Below are 13,661 nucleotides of genomic sequence, written 5' to 3'. Positions count from 1 at the left end.
GAGGCATCCTTCCCATTTGATTCAGGACAACAATCCCAAAACTTCTTTCTAAACAAAGTGAACAATTTACCTTGTGTGGGAGAAGGTAGTGTGGGTGTAGGTTTATTGTGGGGAGTGTGCTGGTTAATAATGAGGCTAGAAAGGAGGCAGGCCAGAAATGCAAACAACAACAACAAAAACCCTGCTCATTTCGATTTTTGCCCCAGCAAGAACCTTGAGCTCAGTTCCCAGGGATGAGAATTCTAACACAGAAAGCACCCAGAAAGGGCACTGAGGTCTGAGAAGCAAGGAAGTGACCCAGGTTGTTTGCCTGTGGTTGGAAAGGGAAACTACCCCTGCTTCCACTGACAGCAGACAAGTTAGTCAAGCTACTCAATTGCATTTCTGGCCCATTCCCCATTTCTAACATGAACACTTCCTCCTCTCCAGCCCAATGCTACTCTAGGCAGTCACCAAGAGGCAAGATTTCTGAAATCAAAACTTGAATTAACCAACAAAGGAACATCAGTTCTAGAATGGATTGTAACAGGGATTTTTGTCTGTCTTCTCTGCTGTATCCCCAAGACCTATATTATATATTATGTAGTTTTGGCACATAGTAATTGCGTAGTAAAGCTGTGTCGAGTTACTTGATAAAAGCGAGTCTGTAGAAATAACTAAAATGCTCCACATTAATGTCATTGGTTAAGTAGCAATGCATAGAACTAAATATTATGCTATTAAAAAGTTTATTTGTGAAGTTAAGGGTATGGAAAAATATTTGATACATACATATATTTTTGAGATAGGTTCTCACTCTTTCACCAAGGCTGGAGGGTAGTGGCAGGATCATAGCTCTAACTCCCAGCCTCCAACTCCCAGGCTCAAGCAATCTTCCAGCCTCAGGCTCCCAAGCAGCTGGGACTACAGCTGTGCACCATCACATCCAGCTAATTTTTTTTTTTTTAAGAGAAGGGGTCTCACTATGTTGCCCAGACTAGTCTTGAATTCCTGACCTCAAGTGATCCTCCTGCCTCGGAATCCCAAAGTGCTGGGATTACGGGCATGAGCCACAGTGTGAGACTGATACATTAAATTTTCGAAAAAAGGAAACAACATATATTCATGAAGGAAATACACACCCTCCTGGTGAGTTTATGTATTTTTGTTTCATTGTTTTCTGTGTTACCTGATCACAAATTCCTTTTATTTTCAGAAAGAAAAAAATTTCAATTTTATTTTTTTTTGGGGGGCAACATCCAACCCAGATATGATTACTACCTAGCCTGAACTGAATGTGTTACTAATAAACGAAGAAATGATGCAGAATGGCATAGAGTAGGTACAGCGTAGTGCTTGAGAGCATTGATTATGGAGACTATTTAAATACTGGCTCCATAACTTAATAGCTGTGGGACCCACGTTGTTACTTAGCTTCTATCTGCTTTAATTTACTCATCTGTAAACTTGGGATAACATACTTCCTCATAAGGTTAGTGTGAAGACCAAGTGAATTAACTATCGTTTAAAGCACTTACAAAAGTGCCGCGCACCACCGAGATATGCATCCGTTCTCTTTCATTAGTATTAGACTCAAAACACTGTAGTAGTTCTAATGAGAGGGGTAAGAATAAAAAATCCAGGCATCTGCGTAGAGCCACACATAAAAGCAACCTAAGAGTGGAAGCCGAATGAAAACATGCCAAAGCCAGGTACAAGCCACAAGCGGGGGTCCACAGGAAGAAATGGTTAATTCTGAAGAGAGTGAATGCAGGAAGTTACAGGAGAAATAACGTTTGAACAGAGTTTAAGAACGAGCAGGACTTCAACAAGTGGCTAATAAGACACGAGGAACCTGCTAAAGATCTTAGCAAAGGCACAAGGATTACCATCGTGTTGCTCGTTTCTTCCTACTTTGCACAAGTAACCTCTGGCGAACAGAGGTGGTTGCAGAGCATGCTTATCAAGTAAAATACCACGAGGCAGTAAGGAACGACAGAGGTAACAGTAACAATAATAATTCACCCCAAGGTACTCAACTGGGAAAAGGAAATACATAGGAGCGATGTCGTTAAGAAAGCCAGGACGCACATGGCCCCGTCGCTGCACTACTCTCGTCTAGGGGTCGACAGTGGAGTCGAGACTTGAAGCTTGCACGCGGCGGAACAGCGTCCCTCTCGGGCGGCGAACGATCTAGGACAGCGCTCGAGGAGACCCAGCGTGAGAACTACAACTCCCGCCGAGCCCGAGGGCGAGCTGCCTGCGTAACTTCCGCTTCCGCCACCTGCCCCTCGCGCTTCACTCGGACCCTACACGGGAGCGGTCCGGCGCGTGACCCCGCGTGACCGGGGCGCGCAAGCCGAGAGGCCCTGGAAGCGGGACTTTGGGACCCTGTTGGAAGAAAGGCAACCAGAAAAGGCGAAACTAGACAACCTCGATAGTGATTGGAGCTGATGGAACGAGGGCGGAGCTAAAATCCCAGAATACAGGCCAATCAGAGTTTAAGATTATCAGGGAGACCGGGAAGGGGAAAGGGGCGAAATGGTTCTTTGGTCACATGCCGCGGGGTCTGGTGGGAGGAGCGGTTGCCCAGCGGCCTCTTGGTGCTTCCTGTTTCCGGTTCCCGGAGTGGGGCACATCCAGGCGCTAGGGGGAACGCTGGCCTCTGAAACTAGCTCTGGGACCGGGGTCTGCGGCCGGCCCCTAGCTGGCCCCGTCTCCCATCCCCAGACGGGTATTCACGGGGGATTCTGAGCTTTGGCTGCTCCAGTTCCCCGCGACACGTGAGTGTGAGGGGCGTGGAGGAGGAGGCGGGCTGGGGTGCGCTCACACATAAGCGTCTATGACAGGAGCCGGAATCGCAATGGCTCCCTTGACCATGGTTCTAGCCAAAGATCTGGCTGAGGAGCCCTAAGAGTAGAATAGGGGCGGAGGCGTAAGGGCGGAGAGTCACGGAGTTCCGAAAGGTGTGAGGGAGAAAGGACTTCCAAAACCAGAGAGGGGACTTATGATACTGGAAAGCAGGGAAAGGAAGATAACCCCGAGTATGGAGTCCGTTGGAGGTGTTCGTGGATTTATTTGTAGGAGGAATTTTGGCCTGCATCATGGTGGGAGGTCAAGTGGCATCGTTTGGAGAAGGTATGGCTCCAAGCACTTGGAAAGTCGGGACACTGGACAGAGCTAGAATTTCTAGCACCCTGGGAGAGGTTTGAGGGGGATGCGACTGTGATATGGATAAGAGTGGCTGATGTACGGATTATCATGTGTTCCTCGTTGTGGCGAGCTTCCGCTCTTGGGACAAAGCCGCTACTTCTCTGAGGCTCCTTCTCTCTTGAGTTCTTCAAGCATTAGGCCTTTTAGCCAACTGGGGCTGCTTTTCTAAAAATGTAGGCTGCTGGAGAAAAAGGGAAAAGGACTGCTACGTCAGAAAGGAGCCAGCGGGAAGACAGTAGAAATTCCACTGGAAAAATGGCCATGGCTGTCTTACCAGATGGGGAAGTGAGTGCTACAGAGCTCCAGTGGTGTAAGCTGCTTCCCAATTGCTGGCTTAGTCATTGGCCACCCTAATAAAGGATAATTTTTAGCATTGCCAAATGAAATAGATGTGTCGTTAGAGAATAAGAAAATTGAAAGAGATTTTTCAAGATCATAAAATCCTGCTCCTTATTTCCAAAGTATATAGACAAACTCTTGTACCTTGAGAATCTAATTGTAGCATATTAAAAGGGGACTACCCAACCCTTCTATTTCGTTCTCTGCCTGATTGTTGCACTCCTATGTTTCTAAGTTTTCCAGCAGTTATCTTTATGCCACGAATCGTCTAAATTGCCCCAGTAACTTCACACACATGTAATATCTGTGTAATGTACAGCAAGTAATTTAACAACTAATTCTGTAAAGCATCAGTTTTCTCATTTTAAAGTATGAAAAATTATACCTATTTTTCTGGGTTGTGAAGATTAATGAACATAATCTAGGTAAAACGTTTAGCGCATATGCCACTGAATCAAAGAGAAGCAGCTTAAATTTAAAGCCAAGCCTTAAGCAGGAAAGAAGAATACAGTATCAATTTATTATCCTAACTTTTTGGATAATAAGCAAATAAAAGATAGTTCAACTCAGCTAATGGCTGAGGTGTTTAACTTTTCATTCCTTCCTAATTCTGTGAGATTCCTTGTTCTAATTTAGGAAAAGAAATCAACAACTGTGAGTTTTTAATTAGGTCCTGAGAGACTGTAAAGGAAAATGGCAGGCTAAGTCAGTCCAGAAAAAGGAGCCTCCTATTTCTTTTTAGTGAGTCAGCTGGTCAAGTTGTGTGTTGAGCAGTGGGTTAACTTAGGGAAGGTGGGAGTTGGAAGTCTAAGTTCTTTATTTCACCACCTATTCAGTCATCTGTGAGGAATCACTTCCCCTTCACTTCTTAGTAGGAAAAAAAAGAACCCCCAGTTTTGGTTGCCTACTTTCATCTCCAAAAAGTTATTATGCACATAGTGGAAATATACATGTAGTGACAGACCATGAACTCTGGAGCCAGACTCTCTGGCTAACTCCACTAGTTGTGTCTCAGTTTTCTTATTGGTAAAATAGCAACAATAATTGTATTTACTCATAAGGTTGTGAGGATTAATTAGTTATTTAATATATGTTAAGTGCTTTGAACAGCACCTGGCCCAAGGCAGTAGTCTATTGTTTCCTGCTGTTGTGTGGTTTCAGTGCATTAAATGTGTCCAGCTATGATTATTCCATGGCAACTACCATAATATTACAGTAGTGAATTGATGTTTGGGATGCAGGAAGTCAGGTAGACAATTTCCCAGAATTTGCTGCTTTAGTGGGGTGTGGGAAATAGAAGGTCAGATGTTACTTTGTTTAGGGAAATGGGGAAAGTGCATTCAGGGTCAAGGTTGGAGCTTCCATTTTCCCATCTTTAAACTCATTAGTGCCCATGAAAATTCTGCCTGTTTCAAGTTTTATATTTCAAAAATGCGGTGGAGTAAGTGGACCAGCATGAAAAAGAACTAGAGAACTTTAAAGAATATTCATACCAAAGCCCAGATTTGCAGCGTTTTATTGTAAGTGAGAAAAGTTTAGAAGAGTTAAATCAGGAAACTGCCCGTGATACTGTTGGAATAAACAAGTAGCGATGGCCTGAGATATCAGAGTGAAGTGTTTTGCAAGGGTAAATCAGTCTGTCCTGGATATGAGGATGGATTAGAGAAAACAAAATGTTAAGTTTTGGTGGGGTTTTTTTTTTTTTTGCCAAAACCACAGTTACCTTTGCACCAACCTAGTAAGTTTGGGAAAGACAGCTGTGTGTTTTCATTCCTAGAGCAGTACAAGCAGCAGGTGAATTGAATTTACTCAGTTGTAAAATGGCTTGGATGATTCCCACTTTGTTGTCATTGATTTGTAGCGTAAAAGACAACTGTACTTATTGGAAGTCTAGAAACCCTTGAGACTTGTGACCTGTAGAGGCCGAAGAGGTTTCAAAAGACTTCATCAAGCCATCAAACAGTAAAGAGGCAAGGATGGCTCCGCCCAAGCTGTCATCATTCTCTTTTAAGTTTTCTTCATTTCCCTCTTCTCAACCTTGTAGTTTGTTCTGAAAGACTCACCTATACATTAGACTAAAAGTTAAATATAAATGAGTTTTCTGCTGCAGGTGCTCTTGTTAGAGATATTAAAATGTACCATGTGTTGTATGTGCCAGAGAATCATGTACTTTCTGGATAGTCAAAATACCATCCATTTATTACACATTCATACGCTTTGTTTCTTTCCCCCTCTCCTGATCCTACCTGCCCTCCCCAACACACACTCTCTCCCAAAGGATGTTCCCTTTCTACAGCTGCTGGAGGACTGGACTCCTACTGCTGTTACTCCTGGCTGTGGCAGTGAGAGAATCCTGGCAGGCAGAAGAAAAAACTTGCGACTTGGTAGGAGAAAAGGGTAAAGAGTCAGAGAAAGAATTGGCGCTAGTGAAGAGGCTGAAACCACTGTTTAATAAAAGGTAAATGAGAAGAACCTTAAAGAGCTTGAGAAAATATTTATCTTAAGGTCTTTTCTTACTGATTTTATTTGATAACGTGCTCTCTTTTATGATACAGAGCAAATTGTCAGCCCAGCTTTTAGTTGCCGTGTGCAGTTTTCTCATCTTTCACAGAAGAGTAGCTACTTCCAAGACTGGATCCAAGAGACCAGCTTGTAGAAATTTAAGCATTATTTGATACCTGCATATAATAGGACTTTAGAAATATCGGATAAACATATTTAGGCTGACACATCATTGTAAGTGTCAGGGATCTTCAGTGATACAAATCTGAAGTTCGTCCCTAAGAAAAGAGACTATCCCCTGAACTTGGGCCCTTACTCATTGGAACATGGTTACTAACAGGCATTCTAAAAATAACTAGAATATTGAGCTGTCTTGGGTGGTGTATTTTAATAATTCATCATCAGCAATAAGGATGGTCTGTCAAGGTTATGAATATCTTAAAATTAAACAAATATTCACTCAGCCATGACCTCAAGTAAATCGAGCATGTTGTTTTGTTTTAATTAAAGGAAAGGGATGCTGTTATTCTTGAGGCTGATAGCTGGTAACTCTCCTCTTCTTTCTTCCCACTTCTCTTTACAGCTTTGAGAGCACTGTGGGCCAGGGTGCAGACACATACATCTACATCTTCAGGGTGTGCCGGGAAGCTGGCAACCACACTTCTGGGGCAGGCCTGGTGCAAATCAACAAAAGTAATGGGAAGGAGACAGTGGTAGGGAGACTCAACGAGACTCACATCTTCAACGGAAGTAAGAAAACTCCCCTTCCTACTGTTGATTGACCAATTGATCCCAACCAATCCCTCTGACAATCCTGTATGTCTTGGCCCTTTCCAGTCTCTTCGGTATATCATACGTGTGGTTCGGCACACCTGAGACTATAATATACCACAGGATGCCTTATTCCACAGCTCCTCTGTAAGTCACAGCTCAGGACAATTGTGCATTAAAATTAGTGGAAAACTTATGCAAAATGAAAACTCTAGCCAGAATTTTTTGTTGTTGTTTTGAGATGGAGTCTCTCTCTGTCACCCAGCCTGGAGTGCAGTGGCACGATCTGCAACCTCAGCCTCCTGGGTTCAAGCAATTCTCCAGCCTCAGTCTCCTGAGTAGCTGGGACTACAGGTGTGTGCCATCACGCCCAGCTAATTTTTGTATATTTAGCAGAGACGGGGTTTCACAATGTTGGCCACGATGGTCTTGATCTCTTGACCTCGTGATCTGCCCACCTCGGCTTCCCAGGGTGCTGGGATTACAGGCATGAACCACCGCTCCCAGCCAACTCTAGCCAGAATTCTATAGCCTAGAGTTCTTTTATTCACCCAAATACTTTCAATGAGTTTCACACTAGACTTAAAAATACCAACCACCACCACTTTTCATCAAATTAATCAAAAGTTGACCAGTTAAATTGTAAGAGCTCAAACTTTTTTTTTTTTTGAGGCGGAGTCTTGCTCTGTCGCCCAGGCTGGAGTGCAGTGGCTGGATCTCAGCTCACTGCAAGCTCCACCTCCCAGGTTTACGCCATTCTCCTGCCTCAGCCTCTCGAGTAGCTGGGACTACAGGCGCCCGCCACCACGCCCAGCTAGTTTTTTGTATTTTTTTTAGTAGAGACGGGGTTTCACCATGTTAGCCAGGATGGTCTCACTCTCCTGACCTTGTGATCCGCCCGTCTCGGCCTCCCAAAGTGCTGGGATTACAGGCTTGAGCCACCGCGCCTGGCCTTAAGAGCTCAAACTTTTTTTGCAAACTACTCAGTCTGCAAAACTTTACCCACTGACTTTTGTGCTATGGTGGTGATATTTCTTCAAAGTCATTGCTGGAGAGGACCACGTAAGCACCTATGGTCCAATTTCCTCCCATACAGATAAATAACTAAGTTATACAGGGTAGCTATTTACTCCTGGTAAATAATACAATAAAAAAAAAACAAAAGGATTTGGGGCTAGGGGTCATGTGACTAGGTTCTCTTCCTATTTCCTAATCCTGTGACTGGAAAGTCATATCACCTTTTGACTTTTTCTCATATGCAAAACGAGGAGCATTCACCTCACAATTATTGAATCAAATGATATTTTGCAAAATAACTGAACACAGTAAATACTAAAGAGGAGATAGGCATTCCAATCTTAAATATCCACTTTGAATTTATCTGGGGCTAAGTTGAAATCTTAGATGGGCTTACCCCTGCTGCTCAGCAATTGTATGGAACCTCTTTTTTTGCTTTTAGAAGGTATTCAGAAAATGAATCAGTGTTAAGGTATGGATCATAATTGGTTTTGCATTGTCAGCTGCCTACCTTTAATGTTAAAAATTAAGATTATTCTTAAATGAATATCTGATTCTTAAGGGAACACAAGTCTTTGTAAGCAAACAAGTTTAGCTTGGCATTTCTGGTATACTGAGTTCATACTGATGAGGGTTGTTTACTTATAACCAATTGCAATGAATTACTCAATTCCACTCTGCCATACCACCCAGATCTGTCTCTGCTTTTCCCCCACGCCATAGCTCCATTTTCCTTGTCCCTCCTCAGGTAACTGGATCATGCTGATCTATAAAGGGGGTGATGAATATGACAACCACTGTGGCAAGGAGCAGCGTCGTGCAGTGGTGATGATCTCCTGCAATCGACACACCCTAGCGGTGAGGCACCCTGGGTTGTATAAGCCGAGGGAGGAGATTGAAAGGACTGACGTGAGGTGGGGGAGAATATCCAGAGGGGACACAATACATTGGAATGGACATTAGAATACTAGCAGCTCAGTTTCTCTCTCTGTCACACACGCATCTTCCATGGAAAATAGGCTGCTGAACTAGGAAGGAGCAGGTATTTTGGGGTTTTTTATTTTGTTGCATAGGAGTCAAAACACTTTACCACCTAAATGTATTATGCCATCTCATCATCAGGACAATTTTAACCCTGTGTCTGAGGAGCGGGGCAAAGTCCAAGATTGTTTCTACCTCTTTGAGATGGATAGCAGCCTGGCCTGTTCCCCAGAGGTCTCCCACCTCAGTGTGGGTTCTATCTTACTTGTCACGTGAGTATGCCTTATCAGGACAGACCTTCTTTCCTTTTGTTTTTAAGATCAGTAACTATATGGTGGTACAAATTGTACGTGTGTATATTATACTGTAATTGATGGGGATGACTTTTTAAATCCTCTGGCTATAAAATAATTCTGCCAGGTCACAGTGGCTCACGCCTGTAATCCCAACACTTTGGGAAGCCAAGGCAGGCGGATCACCTAAGGTCAGGAGTTTGAGATCAGCCTGACCAACATGGTGAAACCCTGTCTCTACTAAAAATACAAAATTAGCCAGCACGGTGGCGGACGCCTATAATCCCAGCTACTTGGGAGGCTGAGGCAGTAGAATCACTTGAACCTGCGAGGTGGAGAATGCCGTGAGCTGAGGTCGCACTATTGTGCTCCAGCCTGGGCAACAAGGGCAAAACTCTGTCTCAAAAAAAAAAAAAAGACTGACTATACAAGTTTTTTTAAAATGAGATTTAATGTTTAGTTGCCGGTATAGATTTGCATTTGGAGGTGCTTTTTTCCCCTGCTGGAGGACTAGGCAATTTTTATATTATTTCATTCGATTATCAGAACTTTTAGAGAAATGGAATCATATACTTAACAGTGATTATTCTTGGCCATAGTCAGAATCACACCCTGTCACATTTTGTCTGGGCCTTTGTTTCTCTTGGACTGACAGCACTCTAATTGGTTTTCTAAGAGTTACCAGCCCCCCCCTTTTTTTTTTTTTTGAGGCGGAGTCTCACTCTGTCGCCCGGACTGGAGTGCAGTGGCCGGATCTCAGCTCACTGCAAGCTCCGCCTCCCAGGTTTACGCCATTCTCCTGCCTCAGCCTCCGGAGTAGCTGGGACTACAGGCGCCCGCCACCTCGCCCGGCTAGTTTTGTTTTTTTTTTTTTTTTAGTAGAGACGGGGTTTCACCGTGTTAGCCAGGATGGTCTCAATCTCCTGACCTCGTGATCCGCCCGTCTCGGCCTCCCAAAGTGCTGGGATTACAGGCTTGAGCCACCGCGCCCGGCCCCCCCTTTTTCATTTAGTGTCACTACTCATTTTTCCTTTTCAGGGAATGTATCTTAGGAAACAGCTAACAATAAATACAGAGGTTATCCTGAGTTTTACTATTTATCAGTTTTTAAGTATAGATTTCTTTCTTTCTCTACAGGTTTGCGTCACTGGTTGCTGTTTATGTTGTTGGGGGGTTCCTATACCAGCGACTGGTGGTGGGAGCCAAAGGAATGGAGCAGTTTCCTCACTTAGCCTTCTGGCAGGATCTTGGCAATCTGGTAGCAGTAAGTAACAGGGCAGCTGGTTGAATTTGTAGCCTGCAAACAAGGCTGGGTGACCAACCATCCTGGTTTGCTCACACTGAGGGGGTTCCTGGGACACAGGACATCGAGTGCCAAAACCACAAAAGTCCCAGTAAACAAGACGGTTGCCCTAGTACAGAGTAGTAAGTGGCATAGCATCCGTTTCTGGCCTTGGTAAGAAATTGCTGAAAGAGCAACACTGTTGATGACCAGGTGGGCTCTTCTAAATCTGATTTAGCTTTTAAGTGGGCCTGGGTGGGAAGAAGGTGAGCCCTAAGAAGAAACTTTTTCTCCTGTTGTCCCAAACTGAATTTAGGCTGATTGTCAGATCTTTTAGGTTTTCTCATTATCCCTGTAGAAAACCAATTCTTGCCACATTCCTAGACCGTAAGTACACTTTCTCATACCCTAAAGTTGGATGCTCCAAATTACTATTTTTTTTCTCCCCTACAGGATGGCTGTGACTTTGTCTGCCGTTCTAAACCTCGGAATGTGCCTGCAGCATATCGTGGTGTGGGGGATGACCAGCTGGGGGAGGAGTCAGAAGAAAGGGATGACCATTTATTACCAATGTAGATTGCACTTTATATGTCCAGCCTCTTCCTCAGTCCCCCAAACCAAAGCTACACAGCCAGATTTCTCAAGCAGTCTCAACTCCAGTCTCTCATCTCACCCTTAACTATTGCTCTTGCTTTCCAGTTTGCTTTTGATTTGCATCTTCTCACTAGTAAAACTGCCTTCGCTTTGTTCCTTATTTTCTGTTTTTTCTCTAGAGAGGTACAGTTGTAAGTCAGACTTAATAGGGCCTGTGAAAACAGGCTTTTGCATTGTCTCTTGACATCAGAAGGTACAACAGGCATATGGGCAAAATGGTGTGACAGGCTCACTGGCCCTTTGTTTTTTAAACACATTTTCACAAGTTTTTGAGACACTGGATTTCTTTAATTAAAAAAAAATGCCAAGAAACATTATTTATACAAGTTTGATTGCTTTCATGTTGTTATTCTGTACTCTATAGTAGTCTCCATGAGAATCTGGTATTTCTTGCTGCTTGGAACTACTTTGCAGTGATTACTTGGTTGCAGTCCAAGTACTCTCGTTTAGTCTGAGCCTGGAGATGTTCTAGTCTTGCTTCTCCCATCTCTGGGATTAGGACAGGAAAAATGTGAAATTTCCCTTTACAGGATTATACGGTACCATCACATCATTTGTGGAAATTGGAGTGACTGTATAGCTGGGATTGGGCCATGGATTGTGGTCTTATCTGTCCACATACAGCCAAAATGCCTATCCAGAAATCCAGTCCACTGGAAAGGAAGATTGGAACTCCTGTGCCACAGGGGTTCCAGAAAAGGGAAGTCACTTTACCTTGCAGTGGTGGGATCCTGATGTCTTTCTTCCATTTGTAGTAAAAGCTGGTAAAGCTTTTCTTACTCCTGGTTCCCTATACCAGTATTTCTAAACATGTGTCGCACTTTCTCCACAGGCATGTGGGTTTTGACCTTTTTTTCAATCTTCTGGAAAGGGAATGGAAGCAGAAGTGGGACACCGAGGGCTCTGCTGTCCTCTGCGCTGGGTGTGGACTGCTGCTGCACCTGTCCCTTCTGCTGGCTCAGGGAAGTGTCGTCTTGCCCACATTTCTGTGGGGAAAGGTTTTTAATCCTCTGATGCTTCCATCTTCCTGTTTAGGCCATGTGCCCAGAAACCTGGACTGATCTTTAATAGTGAACCCCTGGGCCACTGAAGAGTAACATGGCTCCACTGGACACAAAAGAGGAATGGAATCAATAGGCAGGGGCCTTTTTAAGCCTTAGGAAAAGAAAATGAAACTATTTCATCTTTGGACTTTTCAATACTATTGGAGTGATTTTTTCTTTCTAAACAAGGAAAATAATGTTACAAAAGCATCTTTTTTGTTATTTGTTTGCATCCCTCCCCCCACACCCTGGTGTTTTAAAATGAAAAAAAAAAAAAAACATCACTTTTTGTACAAAAACTTGTAATGATTAAAAAAACAAACAAAACATATTGGCCTAGTCATTTGTGTGAACGTGGGCAGACTGGAATAGAGTAAGACAACTGAAACCAATTTTCATCCTTTTACTGAGGAAAAAAATATTTAATATTTTTGTCGTATAAGGAATAGTGCCTAAGGCAGGTACTTATACTCCTGACCTCAGCCCCACGCACTCTGGTTTTATACAGCTATAGGACAGAGCAGAGTTGGAACTGAAAATTAGGGTACAAAATAACAAATTGGAGGGGAACAGTGGGATGCAGAAAGAATGAGCAGCCACATATGCCCCAGTCAAATACTTTAGTCCCTGCAGCATAAGAAAGATGCCAATCAAGTCTCTACACTGGCTGGGGATCCTGCCAGGAGAAAAGATTCAATCACAAGGGAGTGACAACAAAGAGAAAACTCTGAGCCACATCTACACTGGCAGGGGGTGTACCAGATTTTGCTACTTGTGTCACACAAGCTAGAAAAACCCTACCTCTCCCATTGGGCAGGCAATCTAACATTCCACCCAGTTCCTTGCCTTACCATACTATGTATTACCCCTCTTGGAGAATTAAGACCTGGGCTAAATGCTCCATTCCAGGATAAGGCTGAGCAGTCCTAGTTCTCTAGACTGCCTCTTTTATAAAGATTGGATTAAGGTAGGTGGAAATGGTGAGAATTGTAAAGATTTTACAAAATAAAGTAGAACCCAGAGAAAATGTCAAAGCTGCCGCCATGTAGCACCAGCAACCAATTCTTGCACTTCTCTTCCCTGTCTTGGTAATCCCCTACAGAAGGTTACATGATTGGAACAGCTCGCTCTTCCCTGCAAAGTCTCTGCTGGTACAGGTTATAACCTGGACAGTGGGGAGTGTCTGCCTTAGGCTGGTTTGTGCAAGAGGGCCACCTTAGGTCTCCTTGAGGACATTTATCTTGGCGCAGATCTTGAGGGCAGGGCCCAGCTTGATGTTCATGGCACTCATAAGATGTTCTTCTTTAAGTAATAAAAGGGCCTGTCCATCAATCTCCTGTGAGCGAAATTCCTCCGCAATCTCTTGGCAGCCTAGAAGAAATGGTGAGAACACGTAGGTAGTGCCAGATGATAGGAGGAGGGAAACTAAATGAAACAGGTCTAGCAATGATTAACTCCAAAGTACTTGTCCTAAATTCAGTAATACGAAGTCAGATGGCAAGCTTTAAAAGGAAAATGAAATTAGAAAGAACTGGCTATTTAAAAAATGGCAGAGGCTCACACCTATAATCCCAGCATTTTGGGAGA

At 43.6% G+C, this 13,661-nt stretch overlaps 2 protein-coding genes across 6 annotated transcripts in view; one reads left to right on the top strand and one right to left on the bottom strand.

Annotated features, from left to right (window-relative positions):
• Nucleotides 1-2,145: 2,145 nt before the first annotated feature.
• On the top strand, nt 2,146-12,403 carry M6PR (mannose-6-phosphate receptor, cation dependent). 2 transcript variants are annotated; one of them, XM_033223383.1, is made up of 7 exons: nt 2,146-2,762; nt 5,810-5,989; nt 6,617-6,783; nt 8,570-8,679; nt 8,944-9,074; nt 10,233-10,359; nt 10,831-12,403. In XM_033223383.1, exons 2-7 carry the CDS (start codon nt 5,811-5,813, stop codon nt 10,951-10,953), a joined length of 837 nt encoding a protein of 278 aa, XP_033079274.1. In that variant the 5' UTR covers nt 2,146-2,762; nt 5,810; the 3' UTR covers nt 10,954-12,403. The 2 variants fall into 2 exon arrangements, with proteins under 2 accessions (XP_033079274.1, XP_033079273.1); XM_033223382.1 differs by lacking the exon at nt 2,146-2,762 and adding an exon at nt 2,797-3,117.
• The window catches only part of PHC1 (polyhomeotic homolog 1), a 27,935-nt gene continuing 26,005 nt past the window's right edge, over nt 11,732-13,661 (bottom strand). For 3 of the 4 annotated variants that reach the window (XM_033223377.1, XM_033223381.1, XM_033223378.1), the window contains one exon: nt 12,467-13,445. In XM_033223377.1, the coding sequence (XP_033079268.1) occupies nt 13,291-13,445 (155 nt within the window). In that variant the 3' untranslated portion in view covers nt 12,467-13,290. Of the gene's footprint in view, nt 13,446-13,661 lie in introns of all 4 variants that reach the window. The other variant, XM_033223379.1, reaches the window with a different exon arrangement.

This window comes from Trachypithecus francoisi, unplaced genomic scaffold (assembly GCF_009764315.1).
Source record: "Trachypithecus francoisi isolate TF-2019V2 unplaced genomic scaffold, Tfra_2.0 Lachesis_group11, whole genome shotgun sequence".
Lineage (NCBI taxonomy): Eukaryota > Metazoa > Chordata > Mammalia > Primates > Cercopithecidae > Trachypithecus > Trachypithecus francoisi.
The sequence above is the reverse complement of the archived record's forward strand: the minus strand, read 5'-3'. Positions and strand labels throughout refer to the sequence as shown.